Source organism: Abrus precatorius, unplaced genomic scaffold, assembly GCF_003935025.1.
Source record: "Abrus precatorius isolate BTA unplaced genomic scaffold, Abrus_2018 Scaffold3, whole genome shotgun sequence".
NCBI lineage: Eukaryota > Viridiplantae > Streptophyta > Magnoliopsida > Fabales > Fabaceae > Abrus > Abrus precatorius.
Window position 1 is genome coordinate 5,001 of NW_020874373.1, and position 15,956 is coordinate 20,956.

The 15,956-nt window shown below is 34.6% G+C and overlaps 3 protein-coding genes across 4 annotated transcripts in view; 1 reads left to right on the forward strand and 2 right to left on the reverse strand.

Annotated features, from left to right (window-relative positions):
• LOC113860701 (glycine-rich cell wall structural protein 2-like) overlaps positions 1-1,920 on the reverse strand; it is a gene marked incomplete at its 3' end in the record, with an annotated part of 3,250 nt that extends 1,330 nt beyond the window's left edge. The window contains exons 1-2 of the mRNA XM_027493190.1: positions 1,867-1,920; positions 1,656-1,761 (exon numbers count right to left, since the gene is read on the reverse strand). Of these exons, the coding sequence (XP_027348991.1) occupies positions 1,656-1,761; positions 1,867-1,920 (160 nt within the window). The remainder of the gene's footprint in view (positions 1-1,655; positions 1,762-1,866) is intronic.
• Positions 1,921-5,576: 3,656 nt separating this feature from the next.
• On the forward strand, positions 5,577-6,844 carry LOC113862652 (histone H1-like). Of its 2 annotated transcripts, XM_027495755.1 has the most exons (3): positions 5,586-5,814; positions 5,896-6,146; positions 6,423-6,813. In XM_027495755.1, exons 1-3 carry the CDS (start codon positions 5,620-5,622, stop codon positions 6,604-6,606), a joined length of 630 nt encoding a protein of 209 aa, XP_027351556.1. In that variant the 5' UTR covers positions 5,586-5,619; the 3' UTR covers positions 6,607-6,813. The 2 variants fall into 2 exon arrangements, with proteins under 2 accessions (XP_027351554.1, XP_027351556.1); XM_027495753.1 differs by having other exon boundaries at positions 5,577-5,814; positions 5,896-6,844.
• A 4,126-nt stretch (positions 6,845-10,970) lies between these two features.
• On the reverse strand, positions 10,971-15,572 carry LOC113860702. Its single transcript, XM_027493191.1, has 9 exons — positions 15,554-15,572; positions 15,222-15,398; positions 14,759-14,982; positions 14,573-14,634; positions 13,713-13,934; positions 12,611-12,737; positions 12,064-12,386; positions 11,820-11,964; positions 10,971-11,478 (listed from the first exon to the last, which is right to left on the reverse strand). Exons 1-9 carry the CDS (start codon positions 15,570-15,572, stop codon positions 11,242-11,244), a joined length of 1,536 nt encoding a protein of 511 aa, XP_027348992.1. The 3' UTR covers positions 10,971-11,241.
• Positions 15,573-15,956: the final 384 nt, after the last annotated feature.

Genomic DNA, 15,956 nt, shown 5'->3' on the forward strand with positions numbered 1-15,956 from the left:
CTTATAATCATATCTTTCATTCTACTCATGCAAATTAAGTGATTCTTGAGCCTAAATTGAAGTTCAAAAGGAGAACTTTCACCTCGTTTTGAAATTACCTCAATTGGAGTTCTATAACTCGAGATATCATCGTTTCTAAAATTCTGTCCAGCCAACACCAAACCAGAGTTTTTGCCAAGGTGCTTCCAATGTGCTACCATGAATACCATGGATATACTTACCCACAAACAATTTTCGTGAGTAGTAACATTTTTCAACATGGAGGGATAGGAGTTTCTTTATTTGGTTTGGACTGATATCTTGCATTCTTGAGTATTTCATAATAGTTTGATAATTAAGTAGTGAATTATTTGTAATAGATTTATACCGTAGTGAAATTTTGAGCCATGTGATGAAAGTGGAGCATATTATGTCATTTTCCTTCTTCCTTGTGTGATTCACCCATTTATTAGTACTCTAGAACTTAACTTGTTTCTTGTTTTATATATCTTGTTACATGTGGATGATTTGATATGATTAAGGCCCTTTTTTATTCTAGTTACTAGTCATATAGTCCCAAGAAAAAGTTTGAGATAAATAAAGAGGCATAAAAAGAGGAAAAAGTTTCCAAAGAAAAAAAAGAGAGAAGAAACAAGGAAAAAAAAAATCAAACTCAATCAAAACAAATTAAGAGGATTTTCCTTTGATATTTTGTCCCCTACAATTTGAGTTACATTTCAATTTTTTTTCTCTTGGATTTCTAATTGTATCTCCATGATCTTTGGTTCTTGTTTTTCATTGCTCTTTTTCATCCCTAAACTTAGCCATACCCCTTCATGTTATTCATTCTATCACCTTGGCCCCATTACAACCTTGATAAATTCCTTTTGAACTCTGCACACATGTGTGTTCAAATATGAAAATTAAGAACTTGTGAAGCCTATGGTAGTGTTAACTTATTTAGGTGATTTTTGAGAGTATACATAAACAAAGACACTTGAGATTAGATAGCATATCTTGTAAGGCTCTATCACTTTTGATTCATTGATGAATTTGTCATTTTGGTTTTTCTATTAGTTGTGCCTTGTGTTTCTAGTCTTTTGTTTTGATTTTTTTTCTTTGTTTTGCCCAGAACTGCAAAGGTTCTAAGTGTGGAGTTATTTTATAAATCATATTAAATTAACACTTTAGTATCATTAACATTATTTCTTTACAATATTTCTATTATTACTTCCTTGTTCAACTAATTTTATTATTTGGACCAAAATTAATAATTCTACCTAATTATTGTATTTTAGTACTTTTGACCTCTACTCACTATTTTGATCTAATTTTTTATAGTAGAGAAGTTTTTTAGTAATTCTTGTTGCATTTGAAAATTAACTAAAAGAGTTTCAATTTACTCATTAGTTGGATTTGGAATTTTAGGTGAAAGTTATGAGTATTTGAAGTTGACCCCTAACATTGTTAAAAAAATTAAGTGCCTATTAGTAGTTCATGATTTAAATTTGGGCCTAATTAAGCTTTGTGGCCTATTTTACTTTCTTAACTTATTAGCTTAAGTTTAATTTGCGCCATTTAGTATCGGTTCATTAGCGACAGTTAACAATAATTACCAGTAAAATATGTAGAAAATAATATTTAGCAGCAGTTTTAGTAACCGCCGTAAAAAATACAGGATTTAGTTGTAGTTTCTGTAATTGCCGCAAAAACTACAAGATTTAGTGGCGATTTTCTGCAACTGCCACAAAAAATGGATTTAGCGACAATTTTGCATAATCGCTACAAAAAATATAAGATTTAACGTCAGTTTGCGATAACAAGATATAATAAATACCACTCTGCCCCCACTCAATCTCTATCACCCACTCAAATTTATCTCTTTACCTCCACTTTGGCCTTATTTAGTTCCACCACCACCCTCCTCTCTGCCACTATCATTACTGCTACCGTCACTACTGTCAAATTATTTTCTCCAACTATGACAACTCTAGTAATCTTATATTATTCTTTTCACTTCTTTCAAAAATGACTCTCCTCCAACTATGACAACTCCGATAATCTTTTATCCTTTTCACTTCCTTTAAAAATGGCTTTCATTCAACGACTCTACACTATAGATTATATAACATATATGTTGTGATGTTAAAAAATAAATAGAATGTGAACCCAAAGAGTAAAAGACAGAAATGAGTAAAAGATAAGAACTAGAGAAAAGTGTAGAACCAAACTTCAAAAAGAACATTGTTTCTCGTCGCGCGGTCTACCCACCAATTTGACTTTGTGTCGCCAATTTTAACGTCAGTTTTATAATCGTCAAAATAAAATTTAGAAGCAGTTAAAAATATCGTTAATCATAAAATTTAACTGCCACAAATTAACAATTTTTTTATATTGTGTGTTTCATTTTTAACGTTTATAGATGAAGTCCTTGAAAGAATAGTTTAGGTTTATCTTCCAATTTACTGCATTTAAATTATTTTTTTATTTAATTAAGTACAACATCGATCGTTAACAATGATCCTAAAACAATTATGCATATTCTTATGATTACTACTTTATTTCTAATATGTAAACAATTGTTAATTTTTTTATACTAATTGGTATTTATGTTTTAGCTTTGATCTTTTTAGATAACTATTTTTTTTTTTAATTTGAGTAAGAAAAGTTCGATTGATAGCTAGAATATTTTGTTTGGTGTTATAATTGACTTTTATAGTTAAATAGAAATTATTAGATTTTTAATTAAAAAAACTATTAATATGAAAGTTTTCTTTGTAAAATGTATAGTTACGTATATCACATAAATTCTGAAAATATATAATCGTATTAGTAAACTCCTTTTCTTAAAAAAGAAAAATAAAAGATAAAATGGGTTGGTGCTACCTTGTTTCGCCCTACATTCATATTGAATGTGAAAAAACTTTAAAATAAGAAAATAAATTTAATTTATTATTTTTAAAATGAATTTAATTTATAAAATATTTTAATTGGAATAAATTATAAAACAAAAGTTACTTTATTTATCGCTTTATTTTATAAAGCGTTAAATCTGCTGTCACCCATGTTTAAGATTTAATGTGAATTGCTATGTGATTTTGCTAATCCAGGGGTGGCGGGTGGTAATTGCATTCAGTTTCAGCGAATAAACTTCGGTTCAAAACTTAATTACCACATAGGTGAGAGTTACCGATCCCTTAGTTCTGTCAAGACAAGTTATTGAGTATAACGAACAAATGAAACATGCTGATCGACAAGTCATGATACATAAACTGAGTAAATAATTATTAACATAACACACTATAATTAAAATTGACATTGTCTGTATTTCAATTCATATTTAAATAGTAATAGATACATATTTATTGCAATACTATTATTTATAGTTTTTCTATCACACACTTTGATATGCTTTAATACTTATAATTGACTCTGAATTCTTTACATATGGCCAAAGCTTCAAAATAAGCACGTGCAATTTTTGAGATAATTTCTTCATTGAATGGAAAAAAGCTTATGGTATGTTTGAATATGTGTTGAATTCATGACATACAGGCATTTGAAACTAAAAAGTCACTGTTTGTAGCGTTAATATTTGCATGTTCATGGTTAGAAAATGTCGAACCAAACACGCATTTAGTTTATTAAGTAAAAATAACTCTTATGTTGAACAAAAATCAGAAAATTGGAAAGTGGAAAAAAGTTGGAAGAGTTCAAAGAAAACTGTACCAAAATTATTTTGCTTCTCTGTACTTTGTGTCTCCATTGAAAGTCTGTTTGGTTGTTTGAAACAATGAAGAAGTATGAGCTCATCACAAATTTTTGTTTGAACGAGATAGTTATTATTTATTTAGAGTTGAACTATCTGGGCAGCTAGTTAAACTTAAATTGACCTTTATAGAGGATATTTTGTTTTGGTAAAAGATTAGATGTTCTTGAGTGAAAGTCAACACCGTCCTATCTTTGCTAGTAACGATATATGTTTTCGTCCAGTCATCCCAACACGAAAGTTGCATTTTTATTTCGTAGATTACACAGCTGAGTTACATAACTGAATAATACTGAGAAACTTATTGCATGATAAATTTAACTCCTCCGATGTTTGGTGTTTGAGCAGTGTAAGTTAAACAAATGATTCAATTTCGTCCAAGAAGTTTAAATAAAGAACGACCTTCCATTTTACAATCCCATGAAATGGGCCTGAGATGGTTTCAGTAGCCAGTGTCCTATTAGCATATATTTTCACTTGAAAATTTAAGCTGAATGTAATATGTAGCTAGAAGACCAAAATCTTAGACCTTAAACTGATAATAAAGCCTTAAGCATGATGAAATTATAATTCAGAGCATATATATTGATGCATGTTTCATGATAAGAGCAGTACATACATGGTACTATAGCATGTCTTGCAAGTTAAACATAATACCAATGGGGGGGATGTGCTTTAACTTGTGAATTTAGTCATATAGATTATATATAACGTATTCAAGGTTTCTTCATTGTACAAATAGATAAATTTTTACTTTTATAGTTGCAAAACAGATTAATAGACAAGTGAAATTGCAAACACAAATTTCATAAAAACATTGTGTATCAAATTCAGAGATAGATTAATTTGCAACATCCACATTTGGGTTATACATGATTTTTGTTAAGCATAATAAGATGTGACCTTCATAGACTAAATACACAAGCAATATACATGATGCACATTAAATAATTCAAGCATAACTTCAATCAAATGAGTGGAAGAATGTCGGAAAAAAATACACCTTAGCATCCAATCAGAGATTTACCCAACAAGTTGTTACTTGCCCGTGAAAGCACTAAAAGCATGGAAAAACCTATTTGCAAGTATAGAAATTCAAGAGTGAACATATGCAGTCCTTAAGAACACCAATTATTTGTTATAAGATTGTATTTATCCAAATGAATGGTGATTCAATGTATTATGAGAAAACAGAATTGTTCTATACACTACACATGACAACCCATATTCTTTGGTAGGACTTGTTCAACCTTGGTGACTTTCCAATTAACGATTCTACATCCAAATCTCATCGGATTTTCACAATTCTTAATGAAATGGAATCCTTAGTTAACCTATTATCACGAGTGATGCGTCAATTTTATCAAAGATCAAAGCATTCATCAGAATTTGACAAAATCCTTGATAACATCACAATAAACCCTAGTCAAAACCATTGTGACTTCAAAACCAAATTCCTCCCAAACCACCCAACCATTCAACACCCTTGAACACTCATCAGAAAGCTTACATAATAACCTACAAGATGAAAAAAACCGAATTGAAAATCACCAAGGCGATCACAAGTTATGGCCGAATGAACCCAGCTTAAAAGCACACCTAGACTAAGCAAGTAACCCCCTAAGTTGTCCCAAAATGTTTCCATCTAAGCATCCCCAACAAGGATCCACAGCCGTTGATAGGATTAGATCTAAGGGCTAAAATTCAAACCTGGACAAGGGAGCAATCCATGTAGAGGGGGTGTGGACCAATGAGGATCGAGTATTTGGATATAGTCCAACATACACTTTATTATTTAAACCAAGTAATTTCCGTCACCTTCACATCCAAAAATTCCCAGTAACAAACTTCACAGATCCATCGTTCATATCATGGCGTCGGAAGAGCCCACCCTGGCCGTGGAGCCTGCTCTGGAGGAGCCGACAACTGACGCCGACCCACCGGCCGAAGAGAATGAGCCCACCAATCCTGCGCCCAAGCCCAAGAAAGCAGCCAAGGAGCCCAAGCCCAGGAAGCCTGCTGCTCCCAGATCCCGGAAGCCAGCATCTCATCCTCCCTACGAAGAGGTATGGATTTGCAATTTATGTAGTCCACTTTATTTATCGCGATTCTCATTGCTGAATTTGAATTTCGATTGAATTTTGCAGATGATTAAGGACGCTATCGTCACGCTGAAGGAGAAAACAGGTTCGAGCCAGTACGCGATTGCCAAGTTCCTTGAAGAGAAGCACCAACAGCTTCCATCGAACTTCAGGAAGCTCTTGTTGTACCATTCCAAGAAGCTCGTTGCTTCTGGAAGGCTGGTCAAGGTCAAAGGATCCTTCAAGCTTCCACCGGCCAAATCTTCTGCTCCCAAGCCTACTCCAGCCAAGAAGAAAGCTGTACCTGCTAAGCCCAAGTCTAAGCCTAAGCCCAAGTCGAAGGCTCAATCTAAGCCCAAGCCCAAAGCCAAAGCAGCTCCCGCTGCTAAAGAGACCAAAACGACTAAGTCCACGGCTGCTAAGGCTCCTGCCAAGACCAAGCCCGCAGCCAAGCCCAAGCCTAAACCAGCTGCCAAGCCAAAGGCCGCAGCTAAGCCCAAAGCTGCTGCGACTAAGGCTAAGCCTGCTGCGGCGGCAAAGCCCAAGCCCGCTGGCAAGGCGAAGCCAGCTGCTAAGGCAAAGCCTAAAGAGAGGCCTGCGAAGGCTTCTCGAACATCGACAAGGACATCTCCAGGGAAGAAATCCCCTGCGCCCAAACCGGCGGCGAAGAAGGCCGCGCCGGCGAAGAAAGCTCCGGCGAAAAGTGTTAAGCCTAAGAGTGTCAAGTCGCCGGCGAAGAAGAAACAGGCGGCGACGACGAGGAAGGGGAGGAAGTGAGGTCGGGGTTTCCCGACCCTAGTGTTTGTAGGGTTAGTCTTGTAAAGTTCTTGCGGTGTAGTTGGATCCACAGATGTTGTCGATACAACATGAAATCTCATTTATCAAACTTTTTTTTAGGTTTTTTTTCTATAAATTTGTTTTCTTTATTGGGATCGAATTCGATACAGATGCTTAGCATGTATTTTTCAGCTTAATGAATTAATCATAAATGAAACTGAGAGTTTGAGCCTTTTTACATTGTAGTGTTTTATACAGTGGGATGAATTTGCGATTTTATATTGTATAGCATTTTCCCTTTTAGTTTCTTGTGCTTTTCATAATTTGTTTATGTTGTGTCTGTGTAAAGGGTGTGCAAGTTTCATGAGATGGTTGATTGCGTATAACCAGGCATCTGAAACTCTTCTCGATAATCGTAAGTTTCCTTCTCTCTCTTACATGCATCCTGAAGCTTGAATGGTATTTTGGATCTTCTGGGTCACGCTTATGGATGAAATAGAATTGACGGTTCTGACTTTCTTTTAAAAGTGGTCCTTAATATTCCTATGGTTTCTGCGGTTTACTAATCTGAACTAATTTTAAGGAACGATAAGTTCGAGGTTTGTTGGAGATGAATTTGAGTTTGTAGTGACAGCCTGTTAAAGTTTGTTTGTTTTTGTCAACGTTGACGCGGTTTAATGTCCGTTCCCTTCAATTCTTGTTGTACAGTTGTATCAAATGCAAATAGAATTGAGAGTATGAAAACGTTTCTTGCACTCAATGATTAAGATGTGTTTCCAATTAATTGTATGTTCCGTTGGGATGTAAACCACAATTGATAAAAACATGTTTCCTAGATTCACGTTTGAACAAAATTTAGAAGCAGTTCTTCGATCACATTTAGAATTTTATTTTATTTTAATAATCTGAAGTAACATTAAATATAATTTTTTATTAAAATAAAATTTTATTTTAATTGATAAGCAAAACAAACAGCATCTAATGTGCAGTTGGTGGTGTTATTAAAATTCTATTGCAGTTTCTCTGCATTGGAATGCCTGCAAACTTATAACCAAACACAGTTGGTGGTGGTGTTTATGAGGAAGTTAAAAGTCTCTTCTCGTCAGTCCACCAAAACACATGCTCTTCAGTCCAATGCTGGCTCAATTATAACCAAACACAGTTTGATGCCAATGTGTAGAAAAATGTGAGGGTAGTTTTGGCATATTGTTGGACGTTTCATTTCTGAAAAGAATGAAGATAAATTTGTGCCAGAGATCCGGGAAATTGAGTGGAATATGAAAATGCTTATTATTTCTTTTAGGTAGTATCATGGAGTGCAGTTTTATTAGATGATGTGTTCCTTTATCTGTTTTCATAGAGGGGTGGTGAAATGGCTGAACACTGATGTTTTTCATTGTTCAGATTTTCAATTAAGTCTACCAGCGTTGGTCACTTCTCTTTGTGCTTGTTCCTTCTTTAATTGATTTTGGGCAATGCAGTGAACAAATATTATAAGCCTAGATTGCATTCTATTTAGTGCATAGCATACCATTAACGTCAACTCTTCTAACTCTACGTAATTTACTTGCTTTGATTCTTTGAGGATTGTTAAAGATTTAAAACAAATCATCTACTTTTACCTAATGTTCTATAAATTATATTGCACTGGTTTTCCTTTATGTTGTTTCTTAAGTTTAGGTTTACAGTAATGTGAAGATATTGCTGCTTTTTTTATTAGGGAGGATTCGTTCTTTTGGAATGACTGAATGCATTTATATTTTATTCGATACTAATTCCTTACATCTATCTATTGCAGATCAATGCAGATTTAGTCCCTCTTCAGGTCTTCTTGGGGTTACCTGCACAAGTCAATTGCTGTTAATGTGTCTTCTTGGTTTGAACAGACTACTAAATATAACTTTATTTGGTTAGATGATAAATTTAGCTTTAGGTATAATGTTCTCACTTGGTAATTGTATTAGAAATTCGGGAAAATTGGATGACTGAGGAGTTGTTGATTTCTTGTGGATATTAGCTGTTAATGTTGAATTGGAGTTTCTGTGAAGTCAAAGATTATTCTGAAGAGATCAACAAGTGAGAGTAAATGGCTCAAGTTCCAGGTACAATTGCATTAATGAACCAAGGACAAGATTTATCATTAATTATTATGGTGCTAAGGGCTAAACATTCTGAATATGTGACAAAAAACGATTTAGTGAATGCTGCATAATGATTTTCTTATCTCGTTAGTGTTTTGGCATGAATTGCAAGGGTAAAGCTGTCATCATTGTGTGATCTACGTAATATTTGGCAAAAATCTTGCTGAATATAAGCAGAGGTTTCTAATTGATAACCAACATATGTTTTGGACAGAATTAAAACAATCATCGCTGTTAATTTGGAAACTATGTTTCCATCACATATTAACTGGGAAAATAGGTACGAGTTCCCAATTATCCTTCAAAAATGGGATATGCAGATTGCGGAGACAACCTTAGAGATGCTCAAATAGAACTGATCCATTTATGTAATATGTGGTTCTACGCTTGTAGCAACTGTACAAGGAATGAGGAAAGAGTTATTAGTTTTAGAAATTGAGATTAAAAGGAACCTATTTCTTGAAATGAAGGTGCTGAATGAATTATTAACTTGTGTATCATGTTGTCAGAATCATGCAATGACGACACTTTATTTTGTGGCATATTGCTGCAGCAAAAATGCAACAGGTTTTCCAAATCAAGGTGCAGCGTTGCATGAACAGGAACTGTGCCACGTTCAATCTGTAGCATGTGCAATATATGCTGCACTATGGCCTGGATTCGATTGGGAGGTCAGGTGTTTCTGCAGGTGCATGAACAAGAGCTGTCTGCAATATTCAATGCATGGCATGTGCAATATGTACTACACTATGACCGAGAATCGATTGGGAAGTCAGGTGTTTTGCCTTGAGTGTGCCCTTCATGGAACTAGTATTGCAACTTCAAATGCATTATGAACACAGAAGATTTGTTTCCTTTTATTCCTCTGCTATGATGTGTGGGTTTCGTCTCTTTTTGTGCTTATTTTTTGTGCATTTTACTATATCAACTCCTAGGCCATGTTTGAATTGATGGAAAGAGAGATAGAAAGGAATGGAGTGGAGTGGAAAGGAATAGAATTTGATAATTTCATTCATTGTCTCTTTTTCTTCCCTCCAACTTGAGGTATATGGGATGGAACCATTCTTTTTTCCTCCGTTCTATCATAAAAGCATCTAAACAATGAAATGGTTATAGTAACTTCATTTATTTGATTCCACTTCATTCTGTTCTAACTTCTATCCCATTTAATTCCATTCATCATTTGGTATCCAAGCATAGCCCTAATGTGATACTAGAAATGTTTTCTGCCACTAGAATAATTATTCTTATATAGTGATTAACTTTAACAGAAAACTTTTTTTTTTTTTTCGTGAACCACTTTGAAATTTTATAGGGTAAAAATTCTGAAGTTGCCAGTGCATTTCAAAAGAAACTTGCTGGGCTCACATGCAGAAAACTGGTCCATTCCATGTGAAGATTGCCTGAGAATCTATTTCTGACGAAGTTCCCTATGTAATTTACACTATTTCTCTTTCTCTGGCTAATGCCTGTTAAATATCAGGTGTATGTTGGGAAATCTAAGAATTTACTTTTGAGATTAGTCCCGGAAAAGATTGATATTATGTTGTGTGCTTTGCTTTGTTAAAAAAAAAAAAAAGAAACTATTCCCCCTTCTCCAGCTTTTTACTTTTGATTTTATGAATTCTTTATGTAGATATAATTTTCTATTATTTGAATTGTTTAGAATAAGATGAAACAGCACAGAACATTATGGAATGCATTTCATTCAATACAATCCTTTTCTTTCGTTCGAATTTGAGAAGCATGTGACGGAACCATTTTTTTCCCCATTCTGTTATATAAGTATCCAAATAAGGGAACAATAATTTTGTCCTAATCCATTTCATTCTGTTTTCTTTTTTCCCATTTCATTTCACTCATCTTTAGATATCCAACCACAATCTATGTAGTTAGAAATGATTAGCATATGGCTGCATTTTCTGTGGGGTCTTTTGCTGAGGATTTGGCCTATATTCAATTCAACTCTCAAATGAAAATGCATCACCTTATTTTGCGAAGCTGGAAAGATAAAAGGAGACAAAAGGGTGAGATTTTCTTGCATGCTCCCTCCTTCCTCTATGGAGCAAATTTACAGTTGATGCATGTCACTTTTGCTGATTATGTGGGCCTCTAATTATTATTATTATCCAAATGTGGATAGATTATAAGTTTGGTGGAGATTTTTACTGCTGGAAGAATCTTTCACAAGCATAAAAGAATTTCTCCAAAATTGGTGTTTGATTGATCAGTTTGACTGTTATGCTGTGTCCGGATATTTGCTGCATATTGGGTAGTGTCTGTGTTCGCAATTTCCTGTAAAATAAGTTGAAAAGTCCTGTAAGATTAAGGCTAAATGTTGTTTGTGTATATATTAATGGTAAATAGTCTTCTTGATCCCAATCCCAAATTTTAGCACCACGCATTTCTTGCCTACTCGAGGTGGTTTTCCTCTCCTGATCCACTTCTTAAAGCTAAATGTTGAAAAATTTCCTCTGGTCACCATGGTGTTTTGTCATTTCAAGCTCTCAATCTTTTGGATCGAAAACTTGAGCTCCTGTTGGATGTTCAACCTTGAAGGAGATAACACAATGTCTTTCCATACCGATCCAGCTTCACAAGCTGGGTTGGGATGCTTGTAAAGTTCATAAATGGAGTCGGCATCTTCGTTCAATTTGGCAACCCTCTTCAAACAGTCGATTTCATCAGGATCAACGAGCAGTGTCTTGTCTCTATCTTTCCATCCTATCAACTTTACCACAGATATAAGGTCAGTGGTTAGATGTTGCTTATACACCAAAATAGCAGTCATGATAAAGACAGTATAAGATGATTGGTGCATTGATATTAGAAAATGGAATTTGAACTTGCAAACTCCAATTCACAGTACATTGCATCAAAGTTTCATTCCTGATGCTAAATTGCTGAGAGACCCAAGATGTGATCCTAGTTTTATTATTGACTATCACTTGCATCAATCATTTGTATATACCAAAGACAAATTATTATTTTATCTCCTATTGAAAACGTATGCTGTGTCAGGTTTTTGTCATCTGAAAAAGAATAAGGAAGAAGGAAGAGGGAAATGTGTACCTTGGCTGGGCCTTCCAACACGTTTGTGCAATATAGCCGTGCGTTATCTACTAGTTGACAGTAAGTCATAAATGCCTCGGCAAATTTCCTGTGGGATTTCAATTGTGACTTTACTCTCACTGCTCTTCTGCACATGATTGCTCTCCTGTTGACATTCAAATTTAATTGTTAATCTCCAGGTGGAATCCATTTTCACCGGAAGAATGGATTGGTAAGACTGTTAAATAGAAAGGTTCAAGATGACCTTATGCCTCTAACGACTGCAAGATAAGCATCGCATACTACTCCAACCAACTCTATCCTATATGGTTTTCTCTTCTTGCCTCCAACCTGTTCAGGTTCTTCATCTTCAGTTCGTTCCCAATAGTTTTCAGTTACAGTTCCATCTTTGTTCACCCTGTAGCCAGCTCCCATGCGGTAACGGCGTCGATGAACATTTCTGGCCATTGTTATTGTCTGCACCACAAATGGTAGCCAGGAGAGTGTGCCATCCATAATAACATCCCGCCCCTCATTCAGTGCTGTTACCAGGAGGGATGAGGCTGCATCTGTGGATGATTGGTGTACCTGTTTGGAATAATGACTTTATCAAGCAAAAAATAAAGCATGTACAGGCTACAGCTATTAATGGGTGCAAGATTCCATCAATTTGGATCATGCCATTGTCCAAAACAGTCCCTATCCCAGCCCACAAAAGAAGCAGATATGAATGCATTGCCAACCTCTACTCCCTACAAACGCAAACAGTTCAGATTGCAAAGGAAAGAGTAGAAAAGAGTCAACCATCTCACCAGTTCTGCTGTTCGAATCATGTCATGGTGACCTCTTGAGCTAAGGGCCTTATAGATGACATCTGATTCTTTGAAGGCATCTGCCTCAATGACTACGGCATTCCCTGCTGCTCCTGCCCAGAAAGGTCTGTTTAAATTTCATTCATGAAGAAACATCATGTTTCAACAATCATTTAAGCTATCTAGCTTTTAATTCACTGTATCATTCATGAAGAAACATCATTAGGTTATTGATGTTTATTCATAATGATACAGTGAATTAAAAGCTAGATAGCTTAAATGATTGTTGAAACAAGGAAACAGAATCTGTTTATGAACATCCTTTTTAAAGAACTAATATAGATATCATTTGTCATCATACTCGTTCAGGACTACAGGCCATGTTATCATATATGGATCTGCTCAGTTTAGTAATCTTTTAATTTTCTTCATCTTTTAAACATATATGAATGTGCGCAGAAGATCACAGCAGTGAATTTTCTTCGACACAAAAATGTTTGACTGAGCAGATTCCGATTTGGGCATGACATGACAAAGGCATAAATGCAGACTTGGGGTTTGGATAAAATGTTTCAATTTCTATAATACATCCAATGTTGAAAGAAAATGGTATTTGAACTTGCAAACTCCAATTTTCTTTTCCTTGTATCTTTTCATTTTCATTTATAAACTTATTAGGTCGAATACATTGATCACACAATTTTTTTAGTATTAAATTTATTAGAGGATATGCTAGAAATTTATATTTCAATTTTAAAACAGAGATCATTGTTCATATATACAGGTGAAGTATGTACTGCGCAAGGAATCAAGAAAAAGCTTGTTGGAACTCGCTTTTACTCATCTAATCTCCTTGACCAAGCATGATCATTTGATAATTACGAAAGAGTTTGATATTTGCACACCATTTTTGTCACATGAATCTTATTGTACCGTTTCAGTTATCTGACATTACATCCATCGTATGTGTTGGGTTATACATAGAATCTTCCTTGAAAAATGGGGTAAAATGGGGCGTTTGGAATTGATGGACTAAGATAATTTCTTCTGTTAAAAATCAAAACAATGTTTAATTTTGTGTTCAGAAACTATAATTACTTACTCTTTGAGAATGTCCTTGAGCACAGTGCTCTTGCCAGCACCCATACCTCCCCCCATTAGGAGAAGCACTGGGCTCCTATCGCTATGAGCTACTGGAGCCATCACCTCTGTACATTGAGAGTCATCAGTTGCAGCAATTCCCATTGCTTTCATCTCTTCTACCAATGTATTAAAAACACTAGCAACCTTCAGATTCTTCGCAACTCTCTCGATCCTTTGTTCCCTGTGCAATGAATACTATTTACCTTAAAAAAATTACCCCGAAGTATTTCCCATATAATTGCATCCAGAATGATGAAATAAATTTCATTTAACTGTCAGGTAATTCCAAATATGGAACTACTTGGAAAGCAGCACCGTTTAAAGGGGAGAGGAAATAAAGCCTTATTATTGTTTCATTATTATGCATCATGAACTGTATGCATAATTTCATTGACTTATCGAACAAATGTCTCATCATTTGGATTAGCTTTTAGTTAATAACAAGTTCTTAATTGCATAATCGTCTTTAGACATTTTTAAGACAATAATGTTGAGCTACAGGTACTTATGGAACCTATTGATGTTAATTGGCTATTTGGTAAACCAATTAAGTGTATGTTTGATTCTACTATTTCATTCCTTGAAAATACGTCTGTTTCTGTACTATATAATTTAGCGTTAGAAAATTGGATCAATGTATAATGGAAAATCAGACACGCTAAATGTATGCGTTCTAGAGAAAAGCAAGGACACAAGAAAATAACAGATTGGCGAGTAAATTCTCTGATCCACTATCATATCCTGTTCCATGATGTACGATCCCCGACTAACTTTGAAAGTTGGTTTAGTTTGTGTTGTTAGATAAGAATAGTAAGACACCTAGTTGCTGCCATAACTATGTGCTTGAGCTTCTTCTTTGGCTCATTTTCCGAGTTCAACACCTGCAAAGACCCCAAAAAAAAAAAGTTTTACCTAGTGTTATACATACAAGCCTTTGCAGATTAATTAATTGTTGAAGCAGTCGTATATCTTTCTTCCCTTATAAATGAGTAAACACCCAAATACCTGACTCATTATTACATCACCATAGTTCCAATGGAATCCAAAGTAACTAAGAATGCATCTCTCAAACTCCTCCACCAGCTTCACATACAGTGAATCCGCATCTGGTTCCTTCTCAAAGAAGGCATATATATCATCTTCGCATCCCTCGCATTTCCTTATGTATTCGGAAGCCAATCTACATAGATGAGGACAACTCCTCCTGTCTTTGAACCCCATTTGCCTAGCTGCAGCAAATCAAAGGAACTTTGCATAAGGAAAAATTATTAATATATAGTATGGAATAGTTTCTAATAAAACATACCAAAATAAATTTATCTCTTTCAAAAACATTGCATAAAGAATATATATATTCAAGCCAATTTAATTCATATTGCTATAGAAAGAACATACCATGTGCAACTTTTTAAATGATGTATACAATTTTATGGATCCATGTGTATAATCGAAAAAAAGAATATTTTACCTACGTAATGTGAGAACCTTTCAAGCTTTGGTAAGTGGCCTGAGCGTGATGATCTTAGATGTGGGATGATCTTTCGATCTCTAATCTTTTTAAGACGATAATGCATGGCCACTGCAAATATCAATCCAATAGAAGAGGCTACGATGATCTGTGTGAAACTTGGTTTGGCATTAAGATCTGAACAACATTGAGCCGTATGAGGGATGAAAATCATCATATTTTTATTCCCATTACATGAGGAATTTAATAAATAAATAAATAGAGATAAAATTATATCAATTGATATGGCCAAACTCGTAGATGCTAGAGTTGAGTTATTTTCTGAGTGTTACCTTTCTGCATATCTCCCATAAATCAAAGACCAAGATACCACAAGAGCTGCGTAATGATGGAGAATGTTGTGTCTTTCGGCTTTGTCTCTCCGGAGATTTATTCTGCAGTTATTCGATGAAGGAAGTTCTTCCTCTGGCTTTTGTCATCGGACATTAATAGTTATATGAGCAATGATAATAATATATTCTCTTAACACAATTTTTTTTATATATTTTTTATTATTAATTTAAAATTACAGAATAATATAGGTTTCAATTCTTATTTAATGAATATCAATAATAAAAAAAATTGTTAAAACAAGTGTATTAAAATGTATATTACTATATATACGTCGTCATACTTATATTTGTTCGGAGCTACGGGTTCACGGCTTTGCATGGTACTGTTCGCCATAGGACGGGC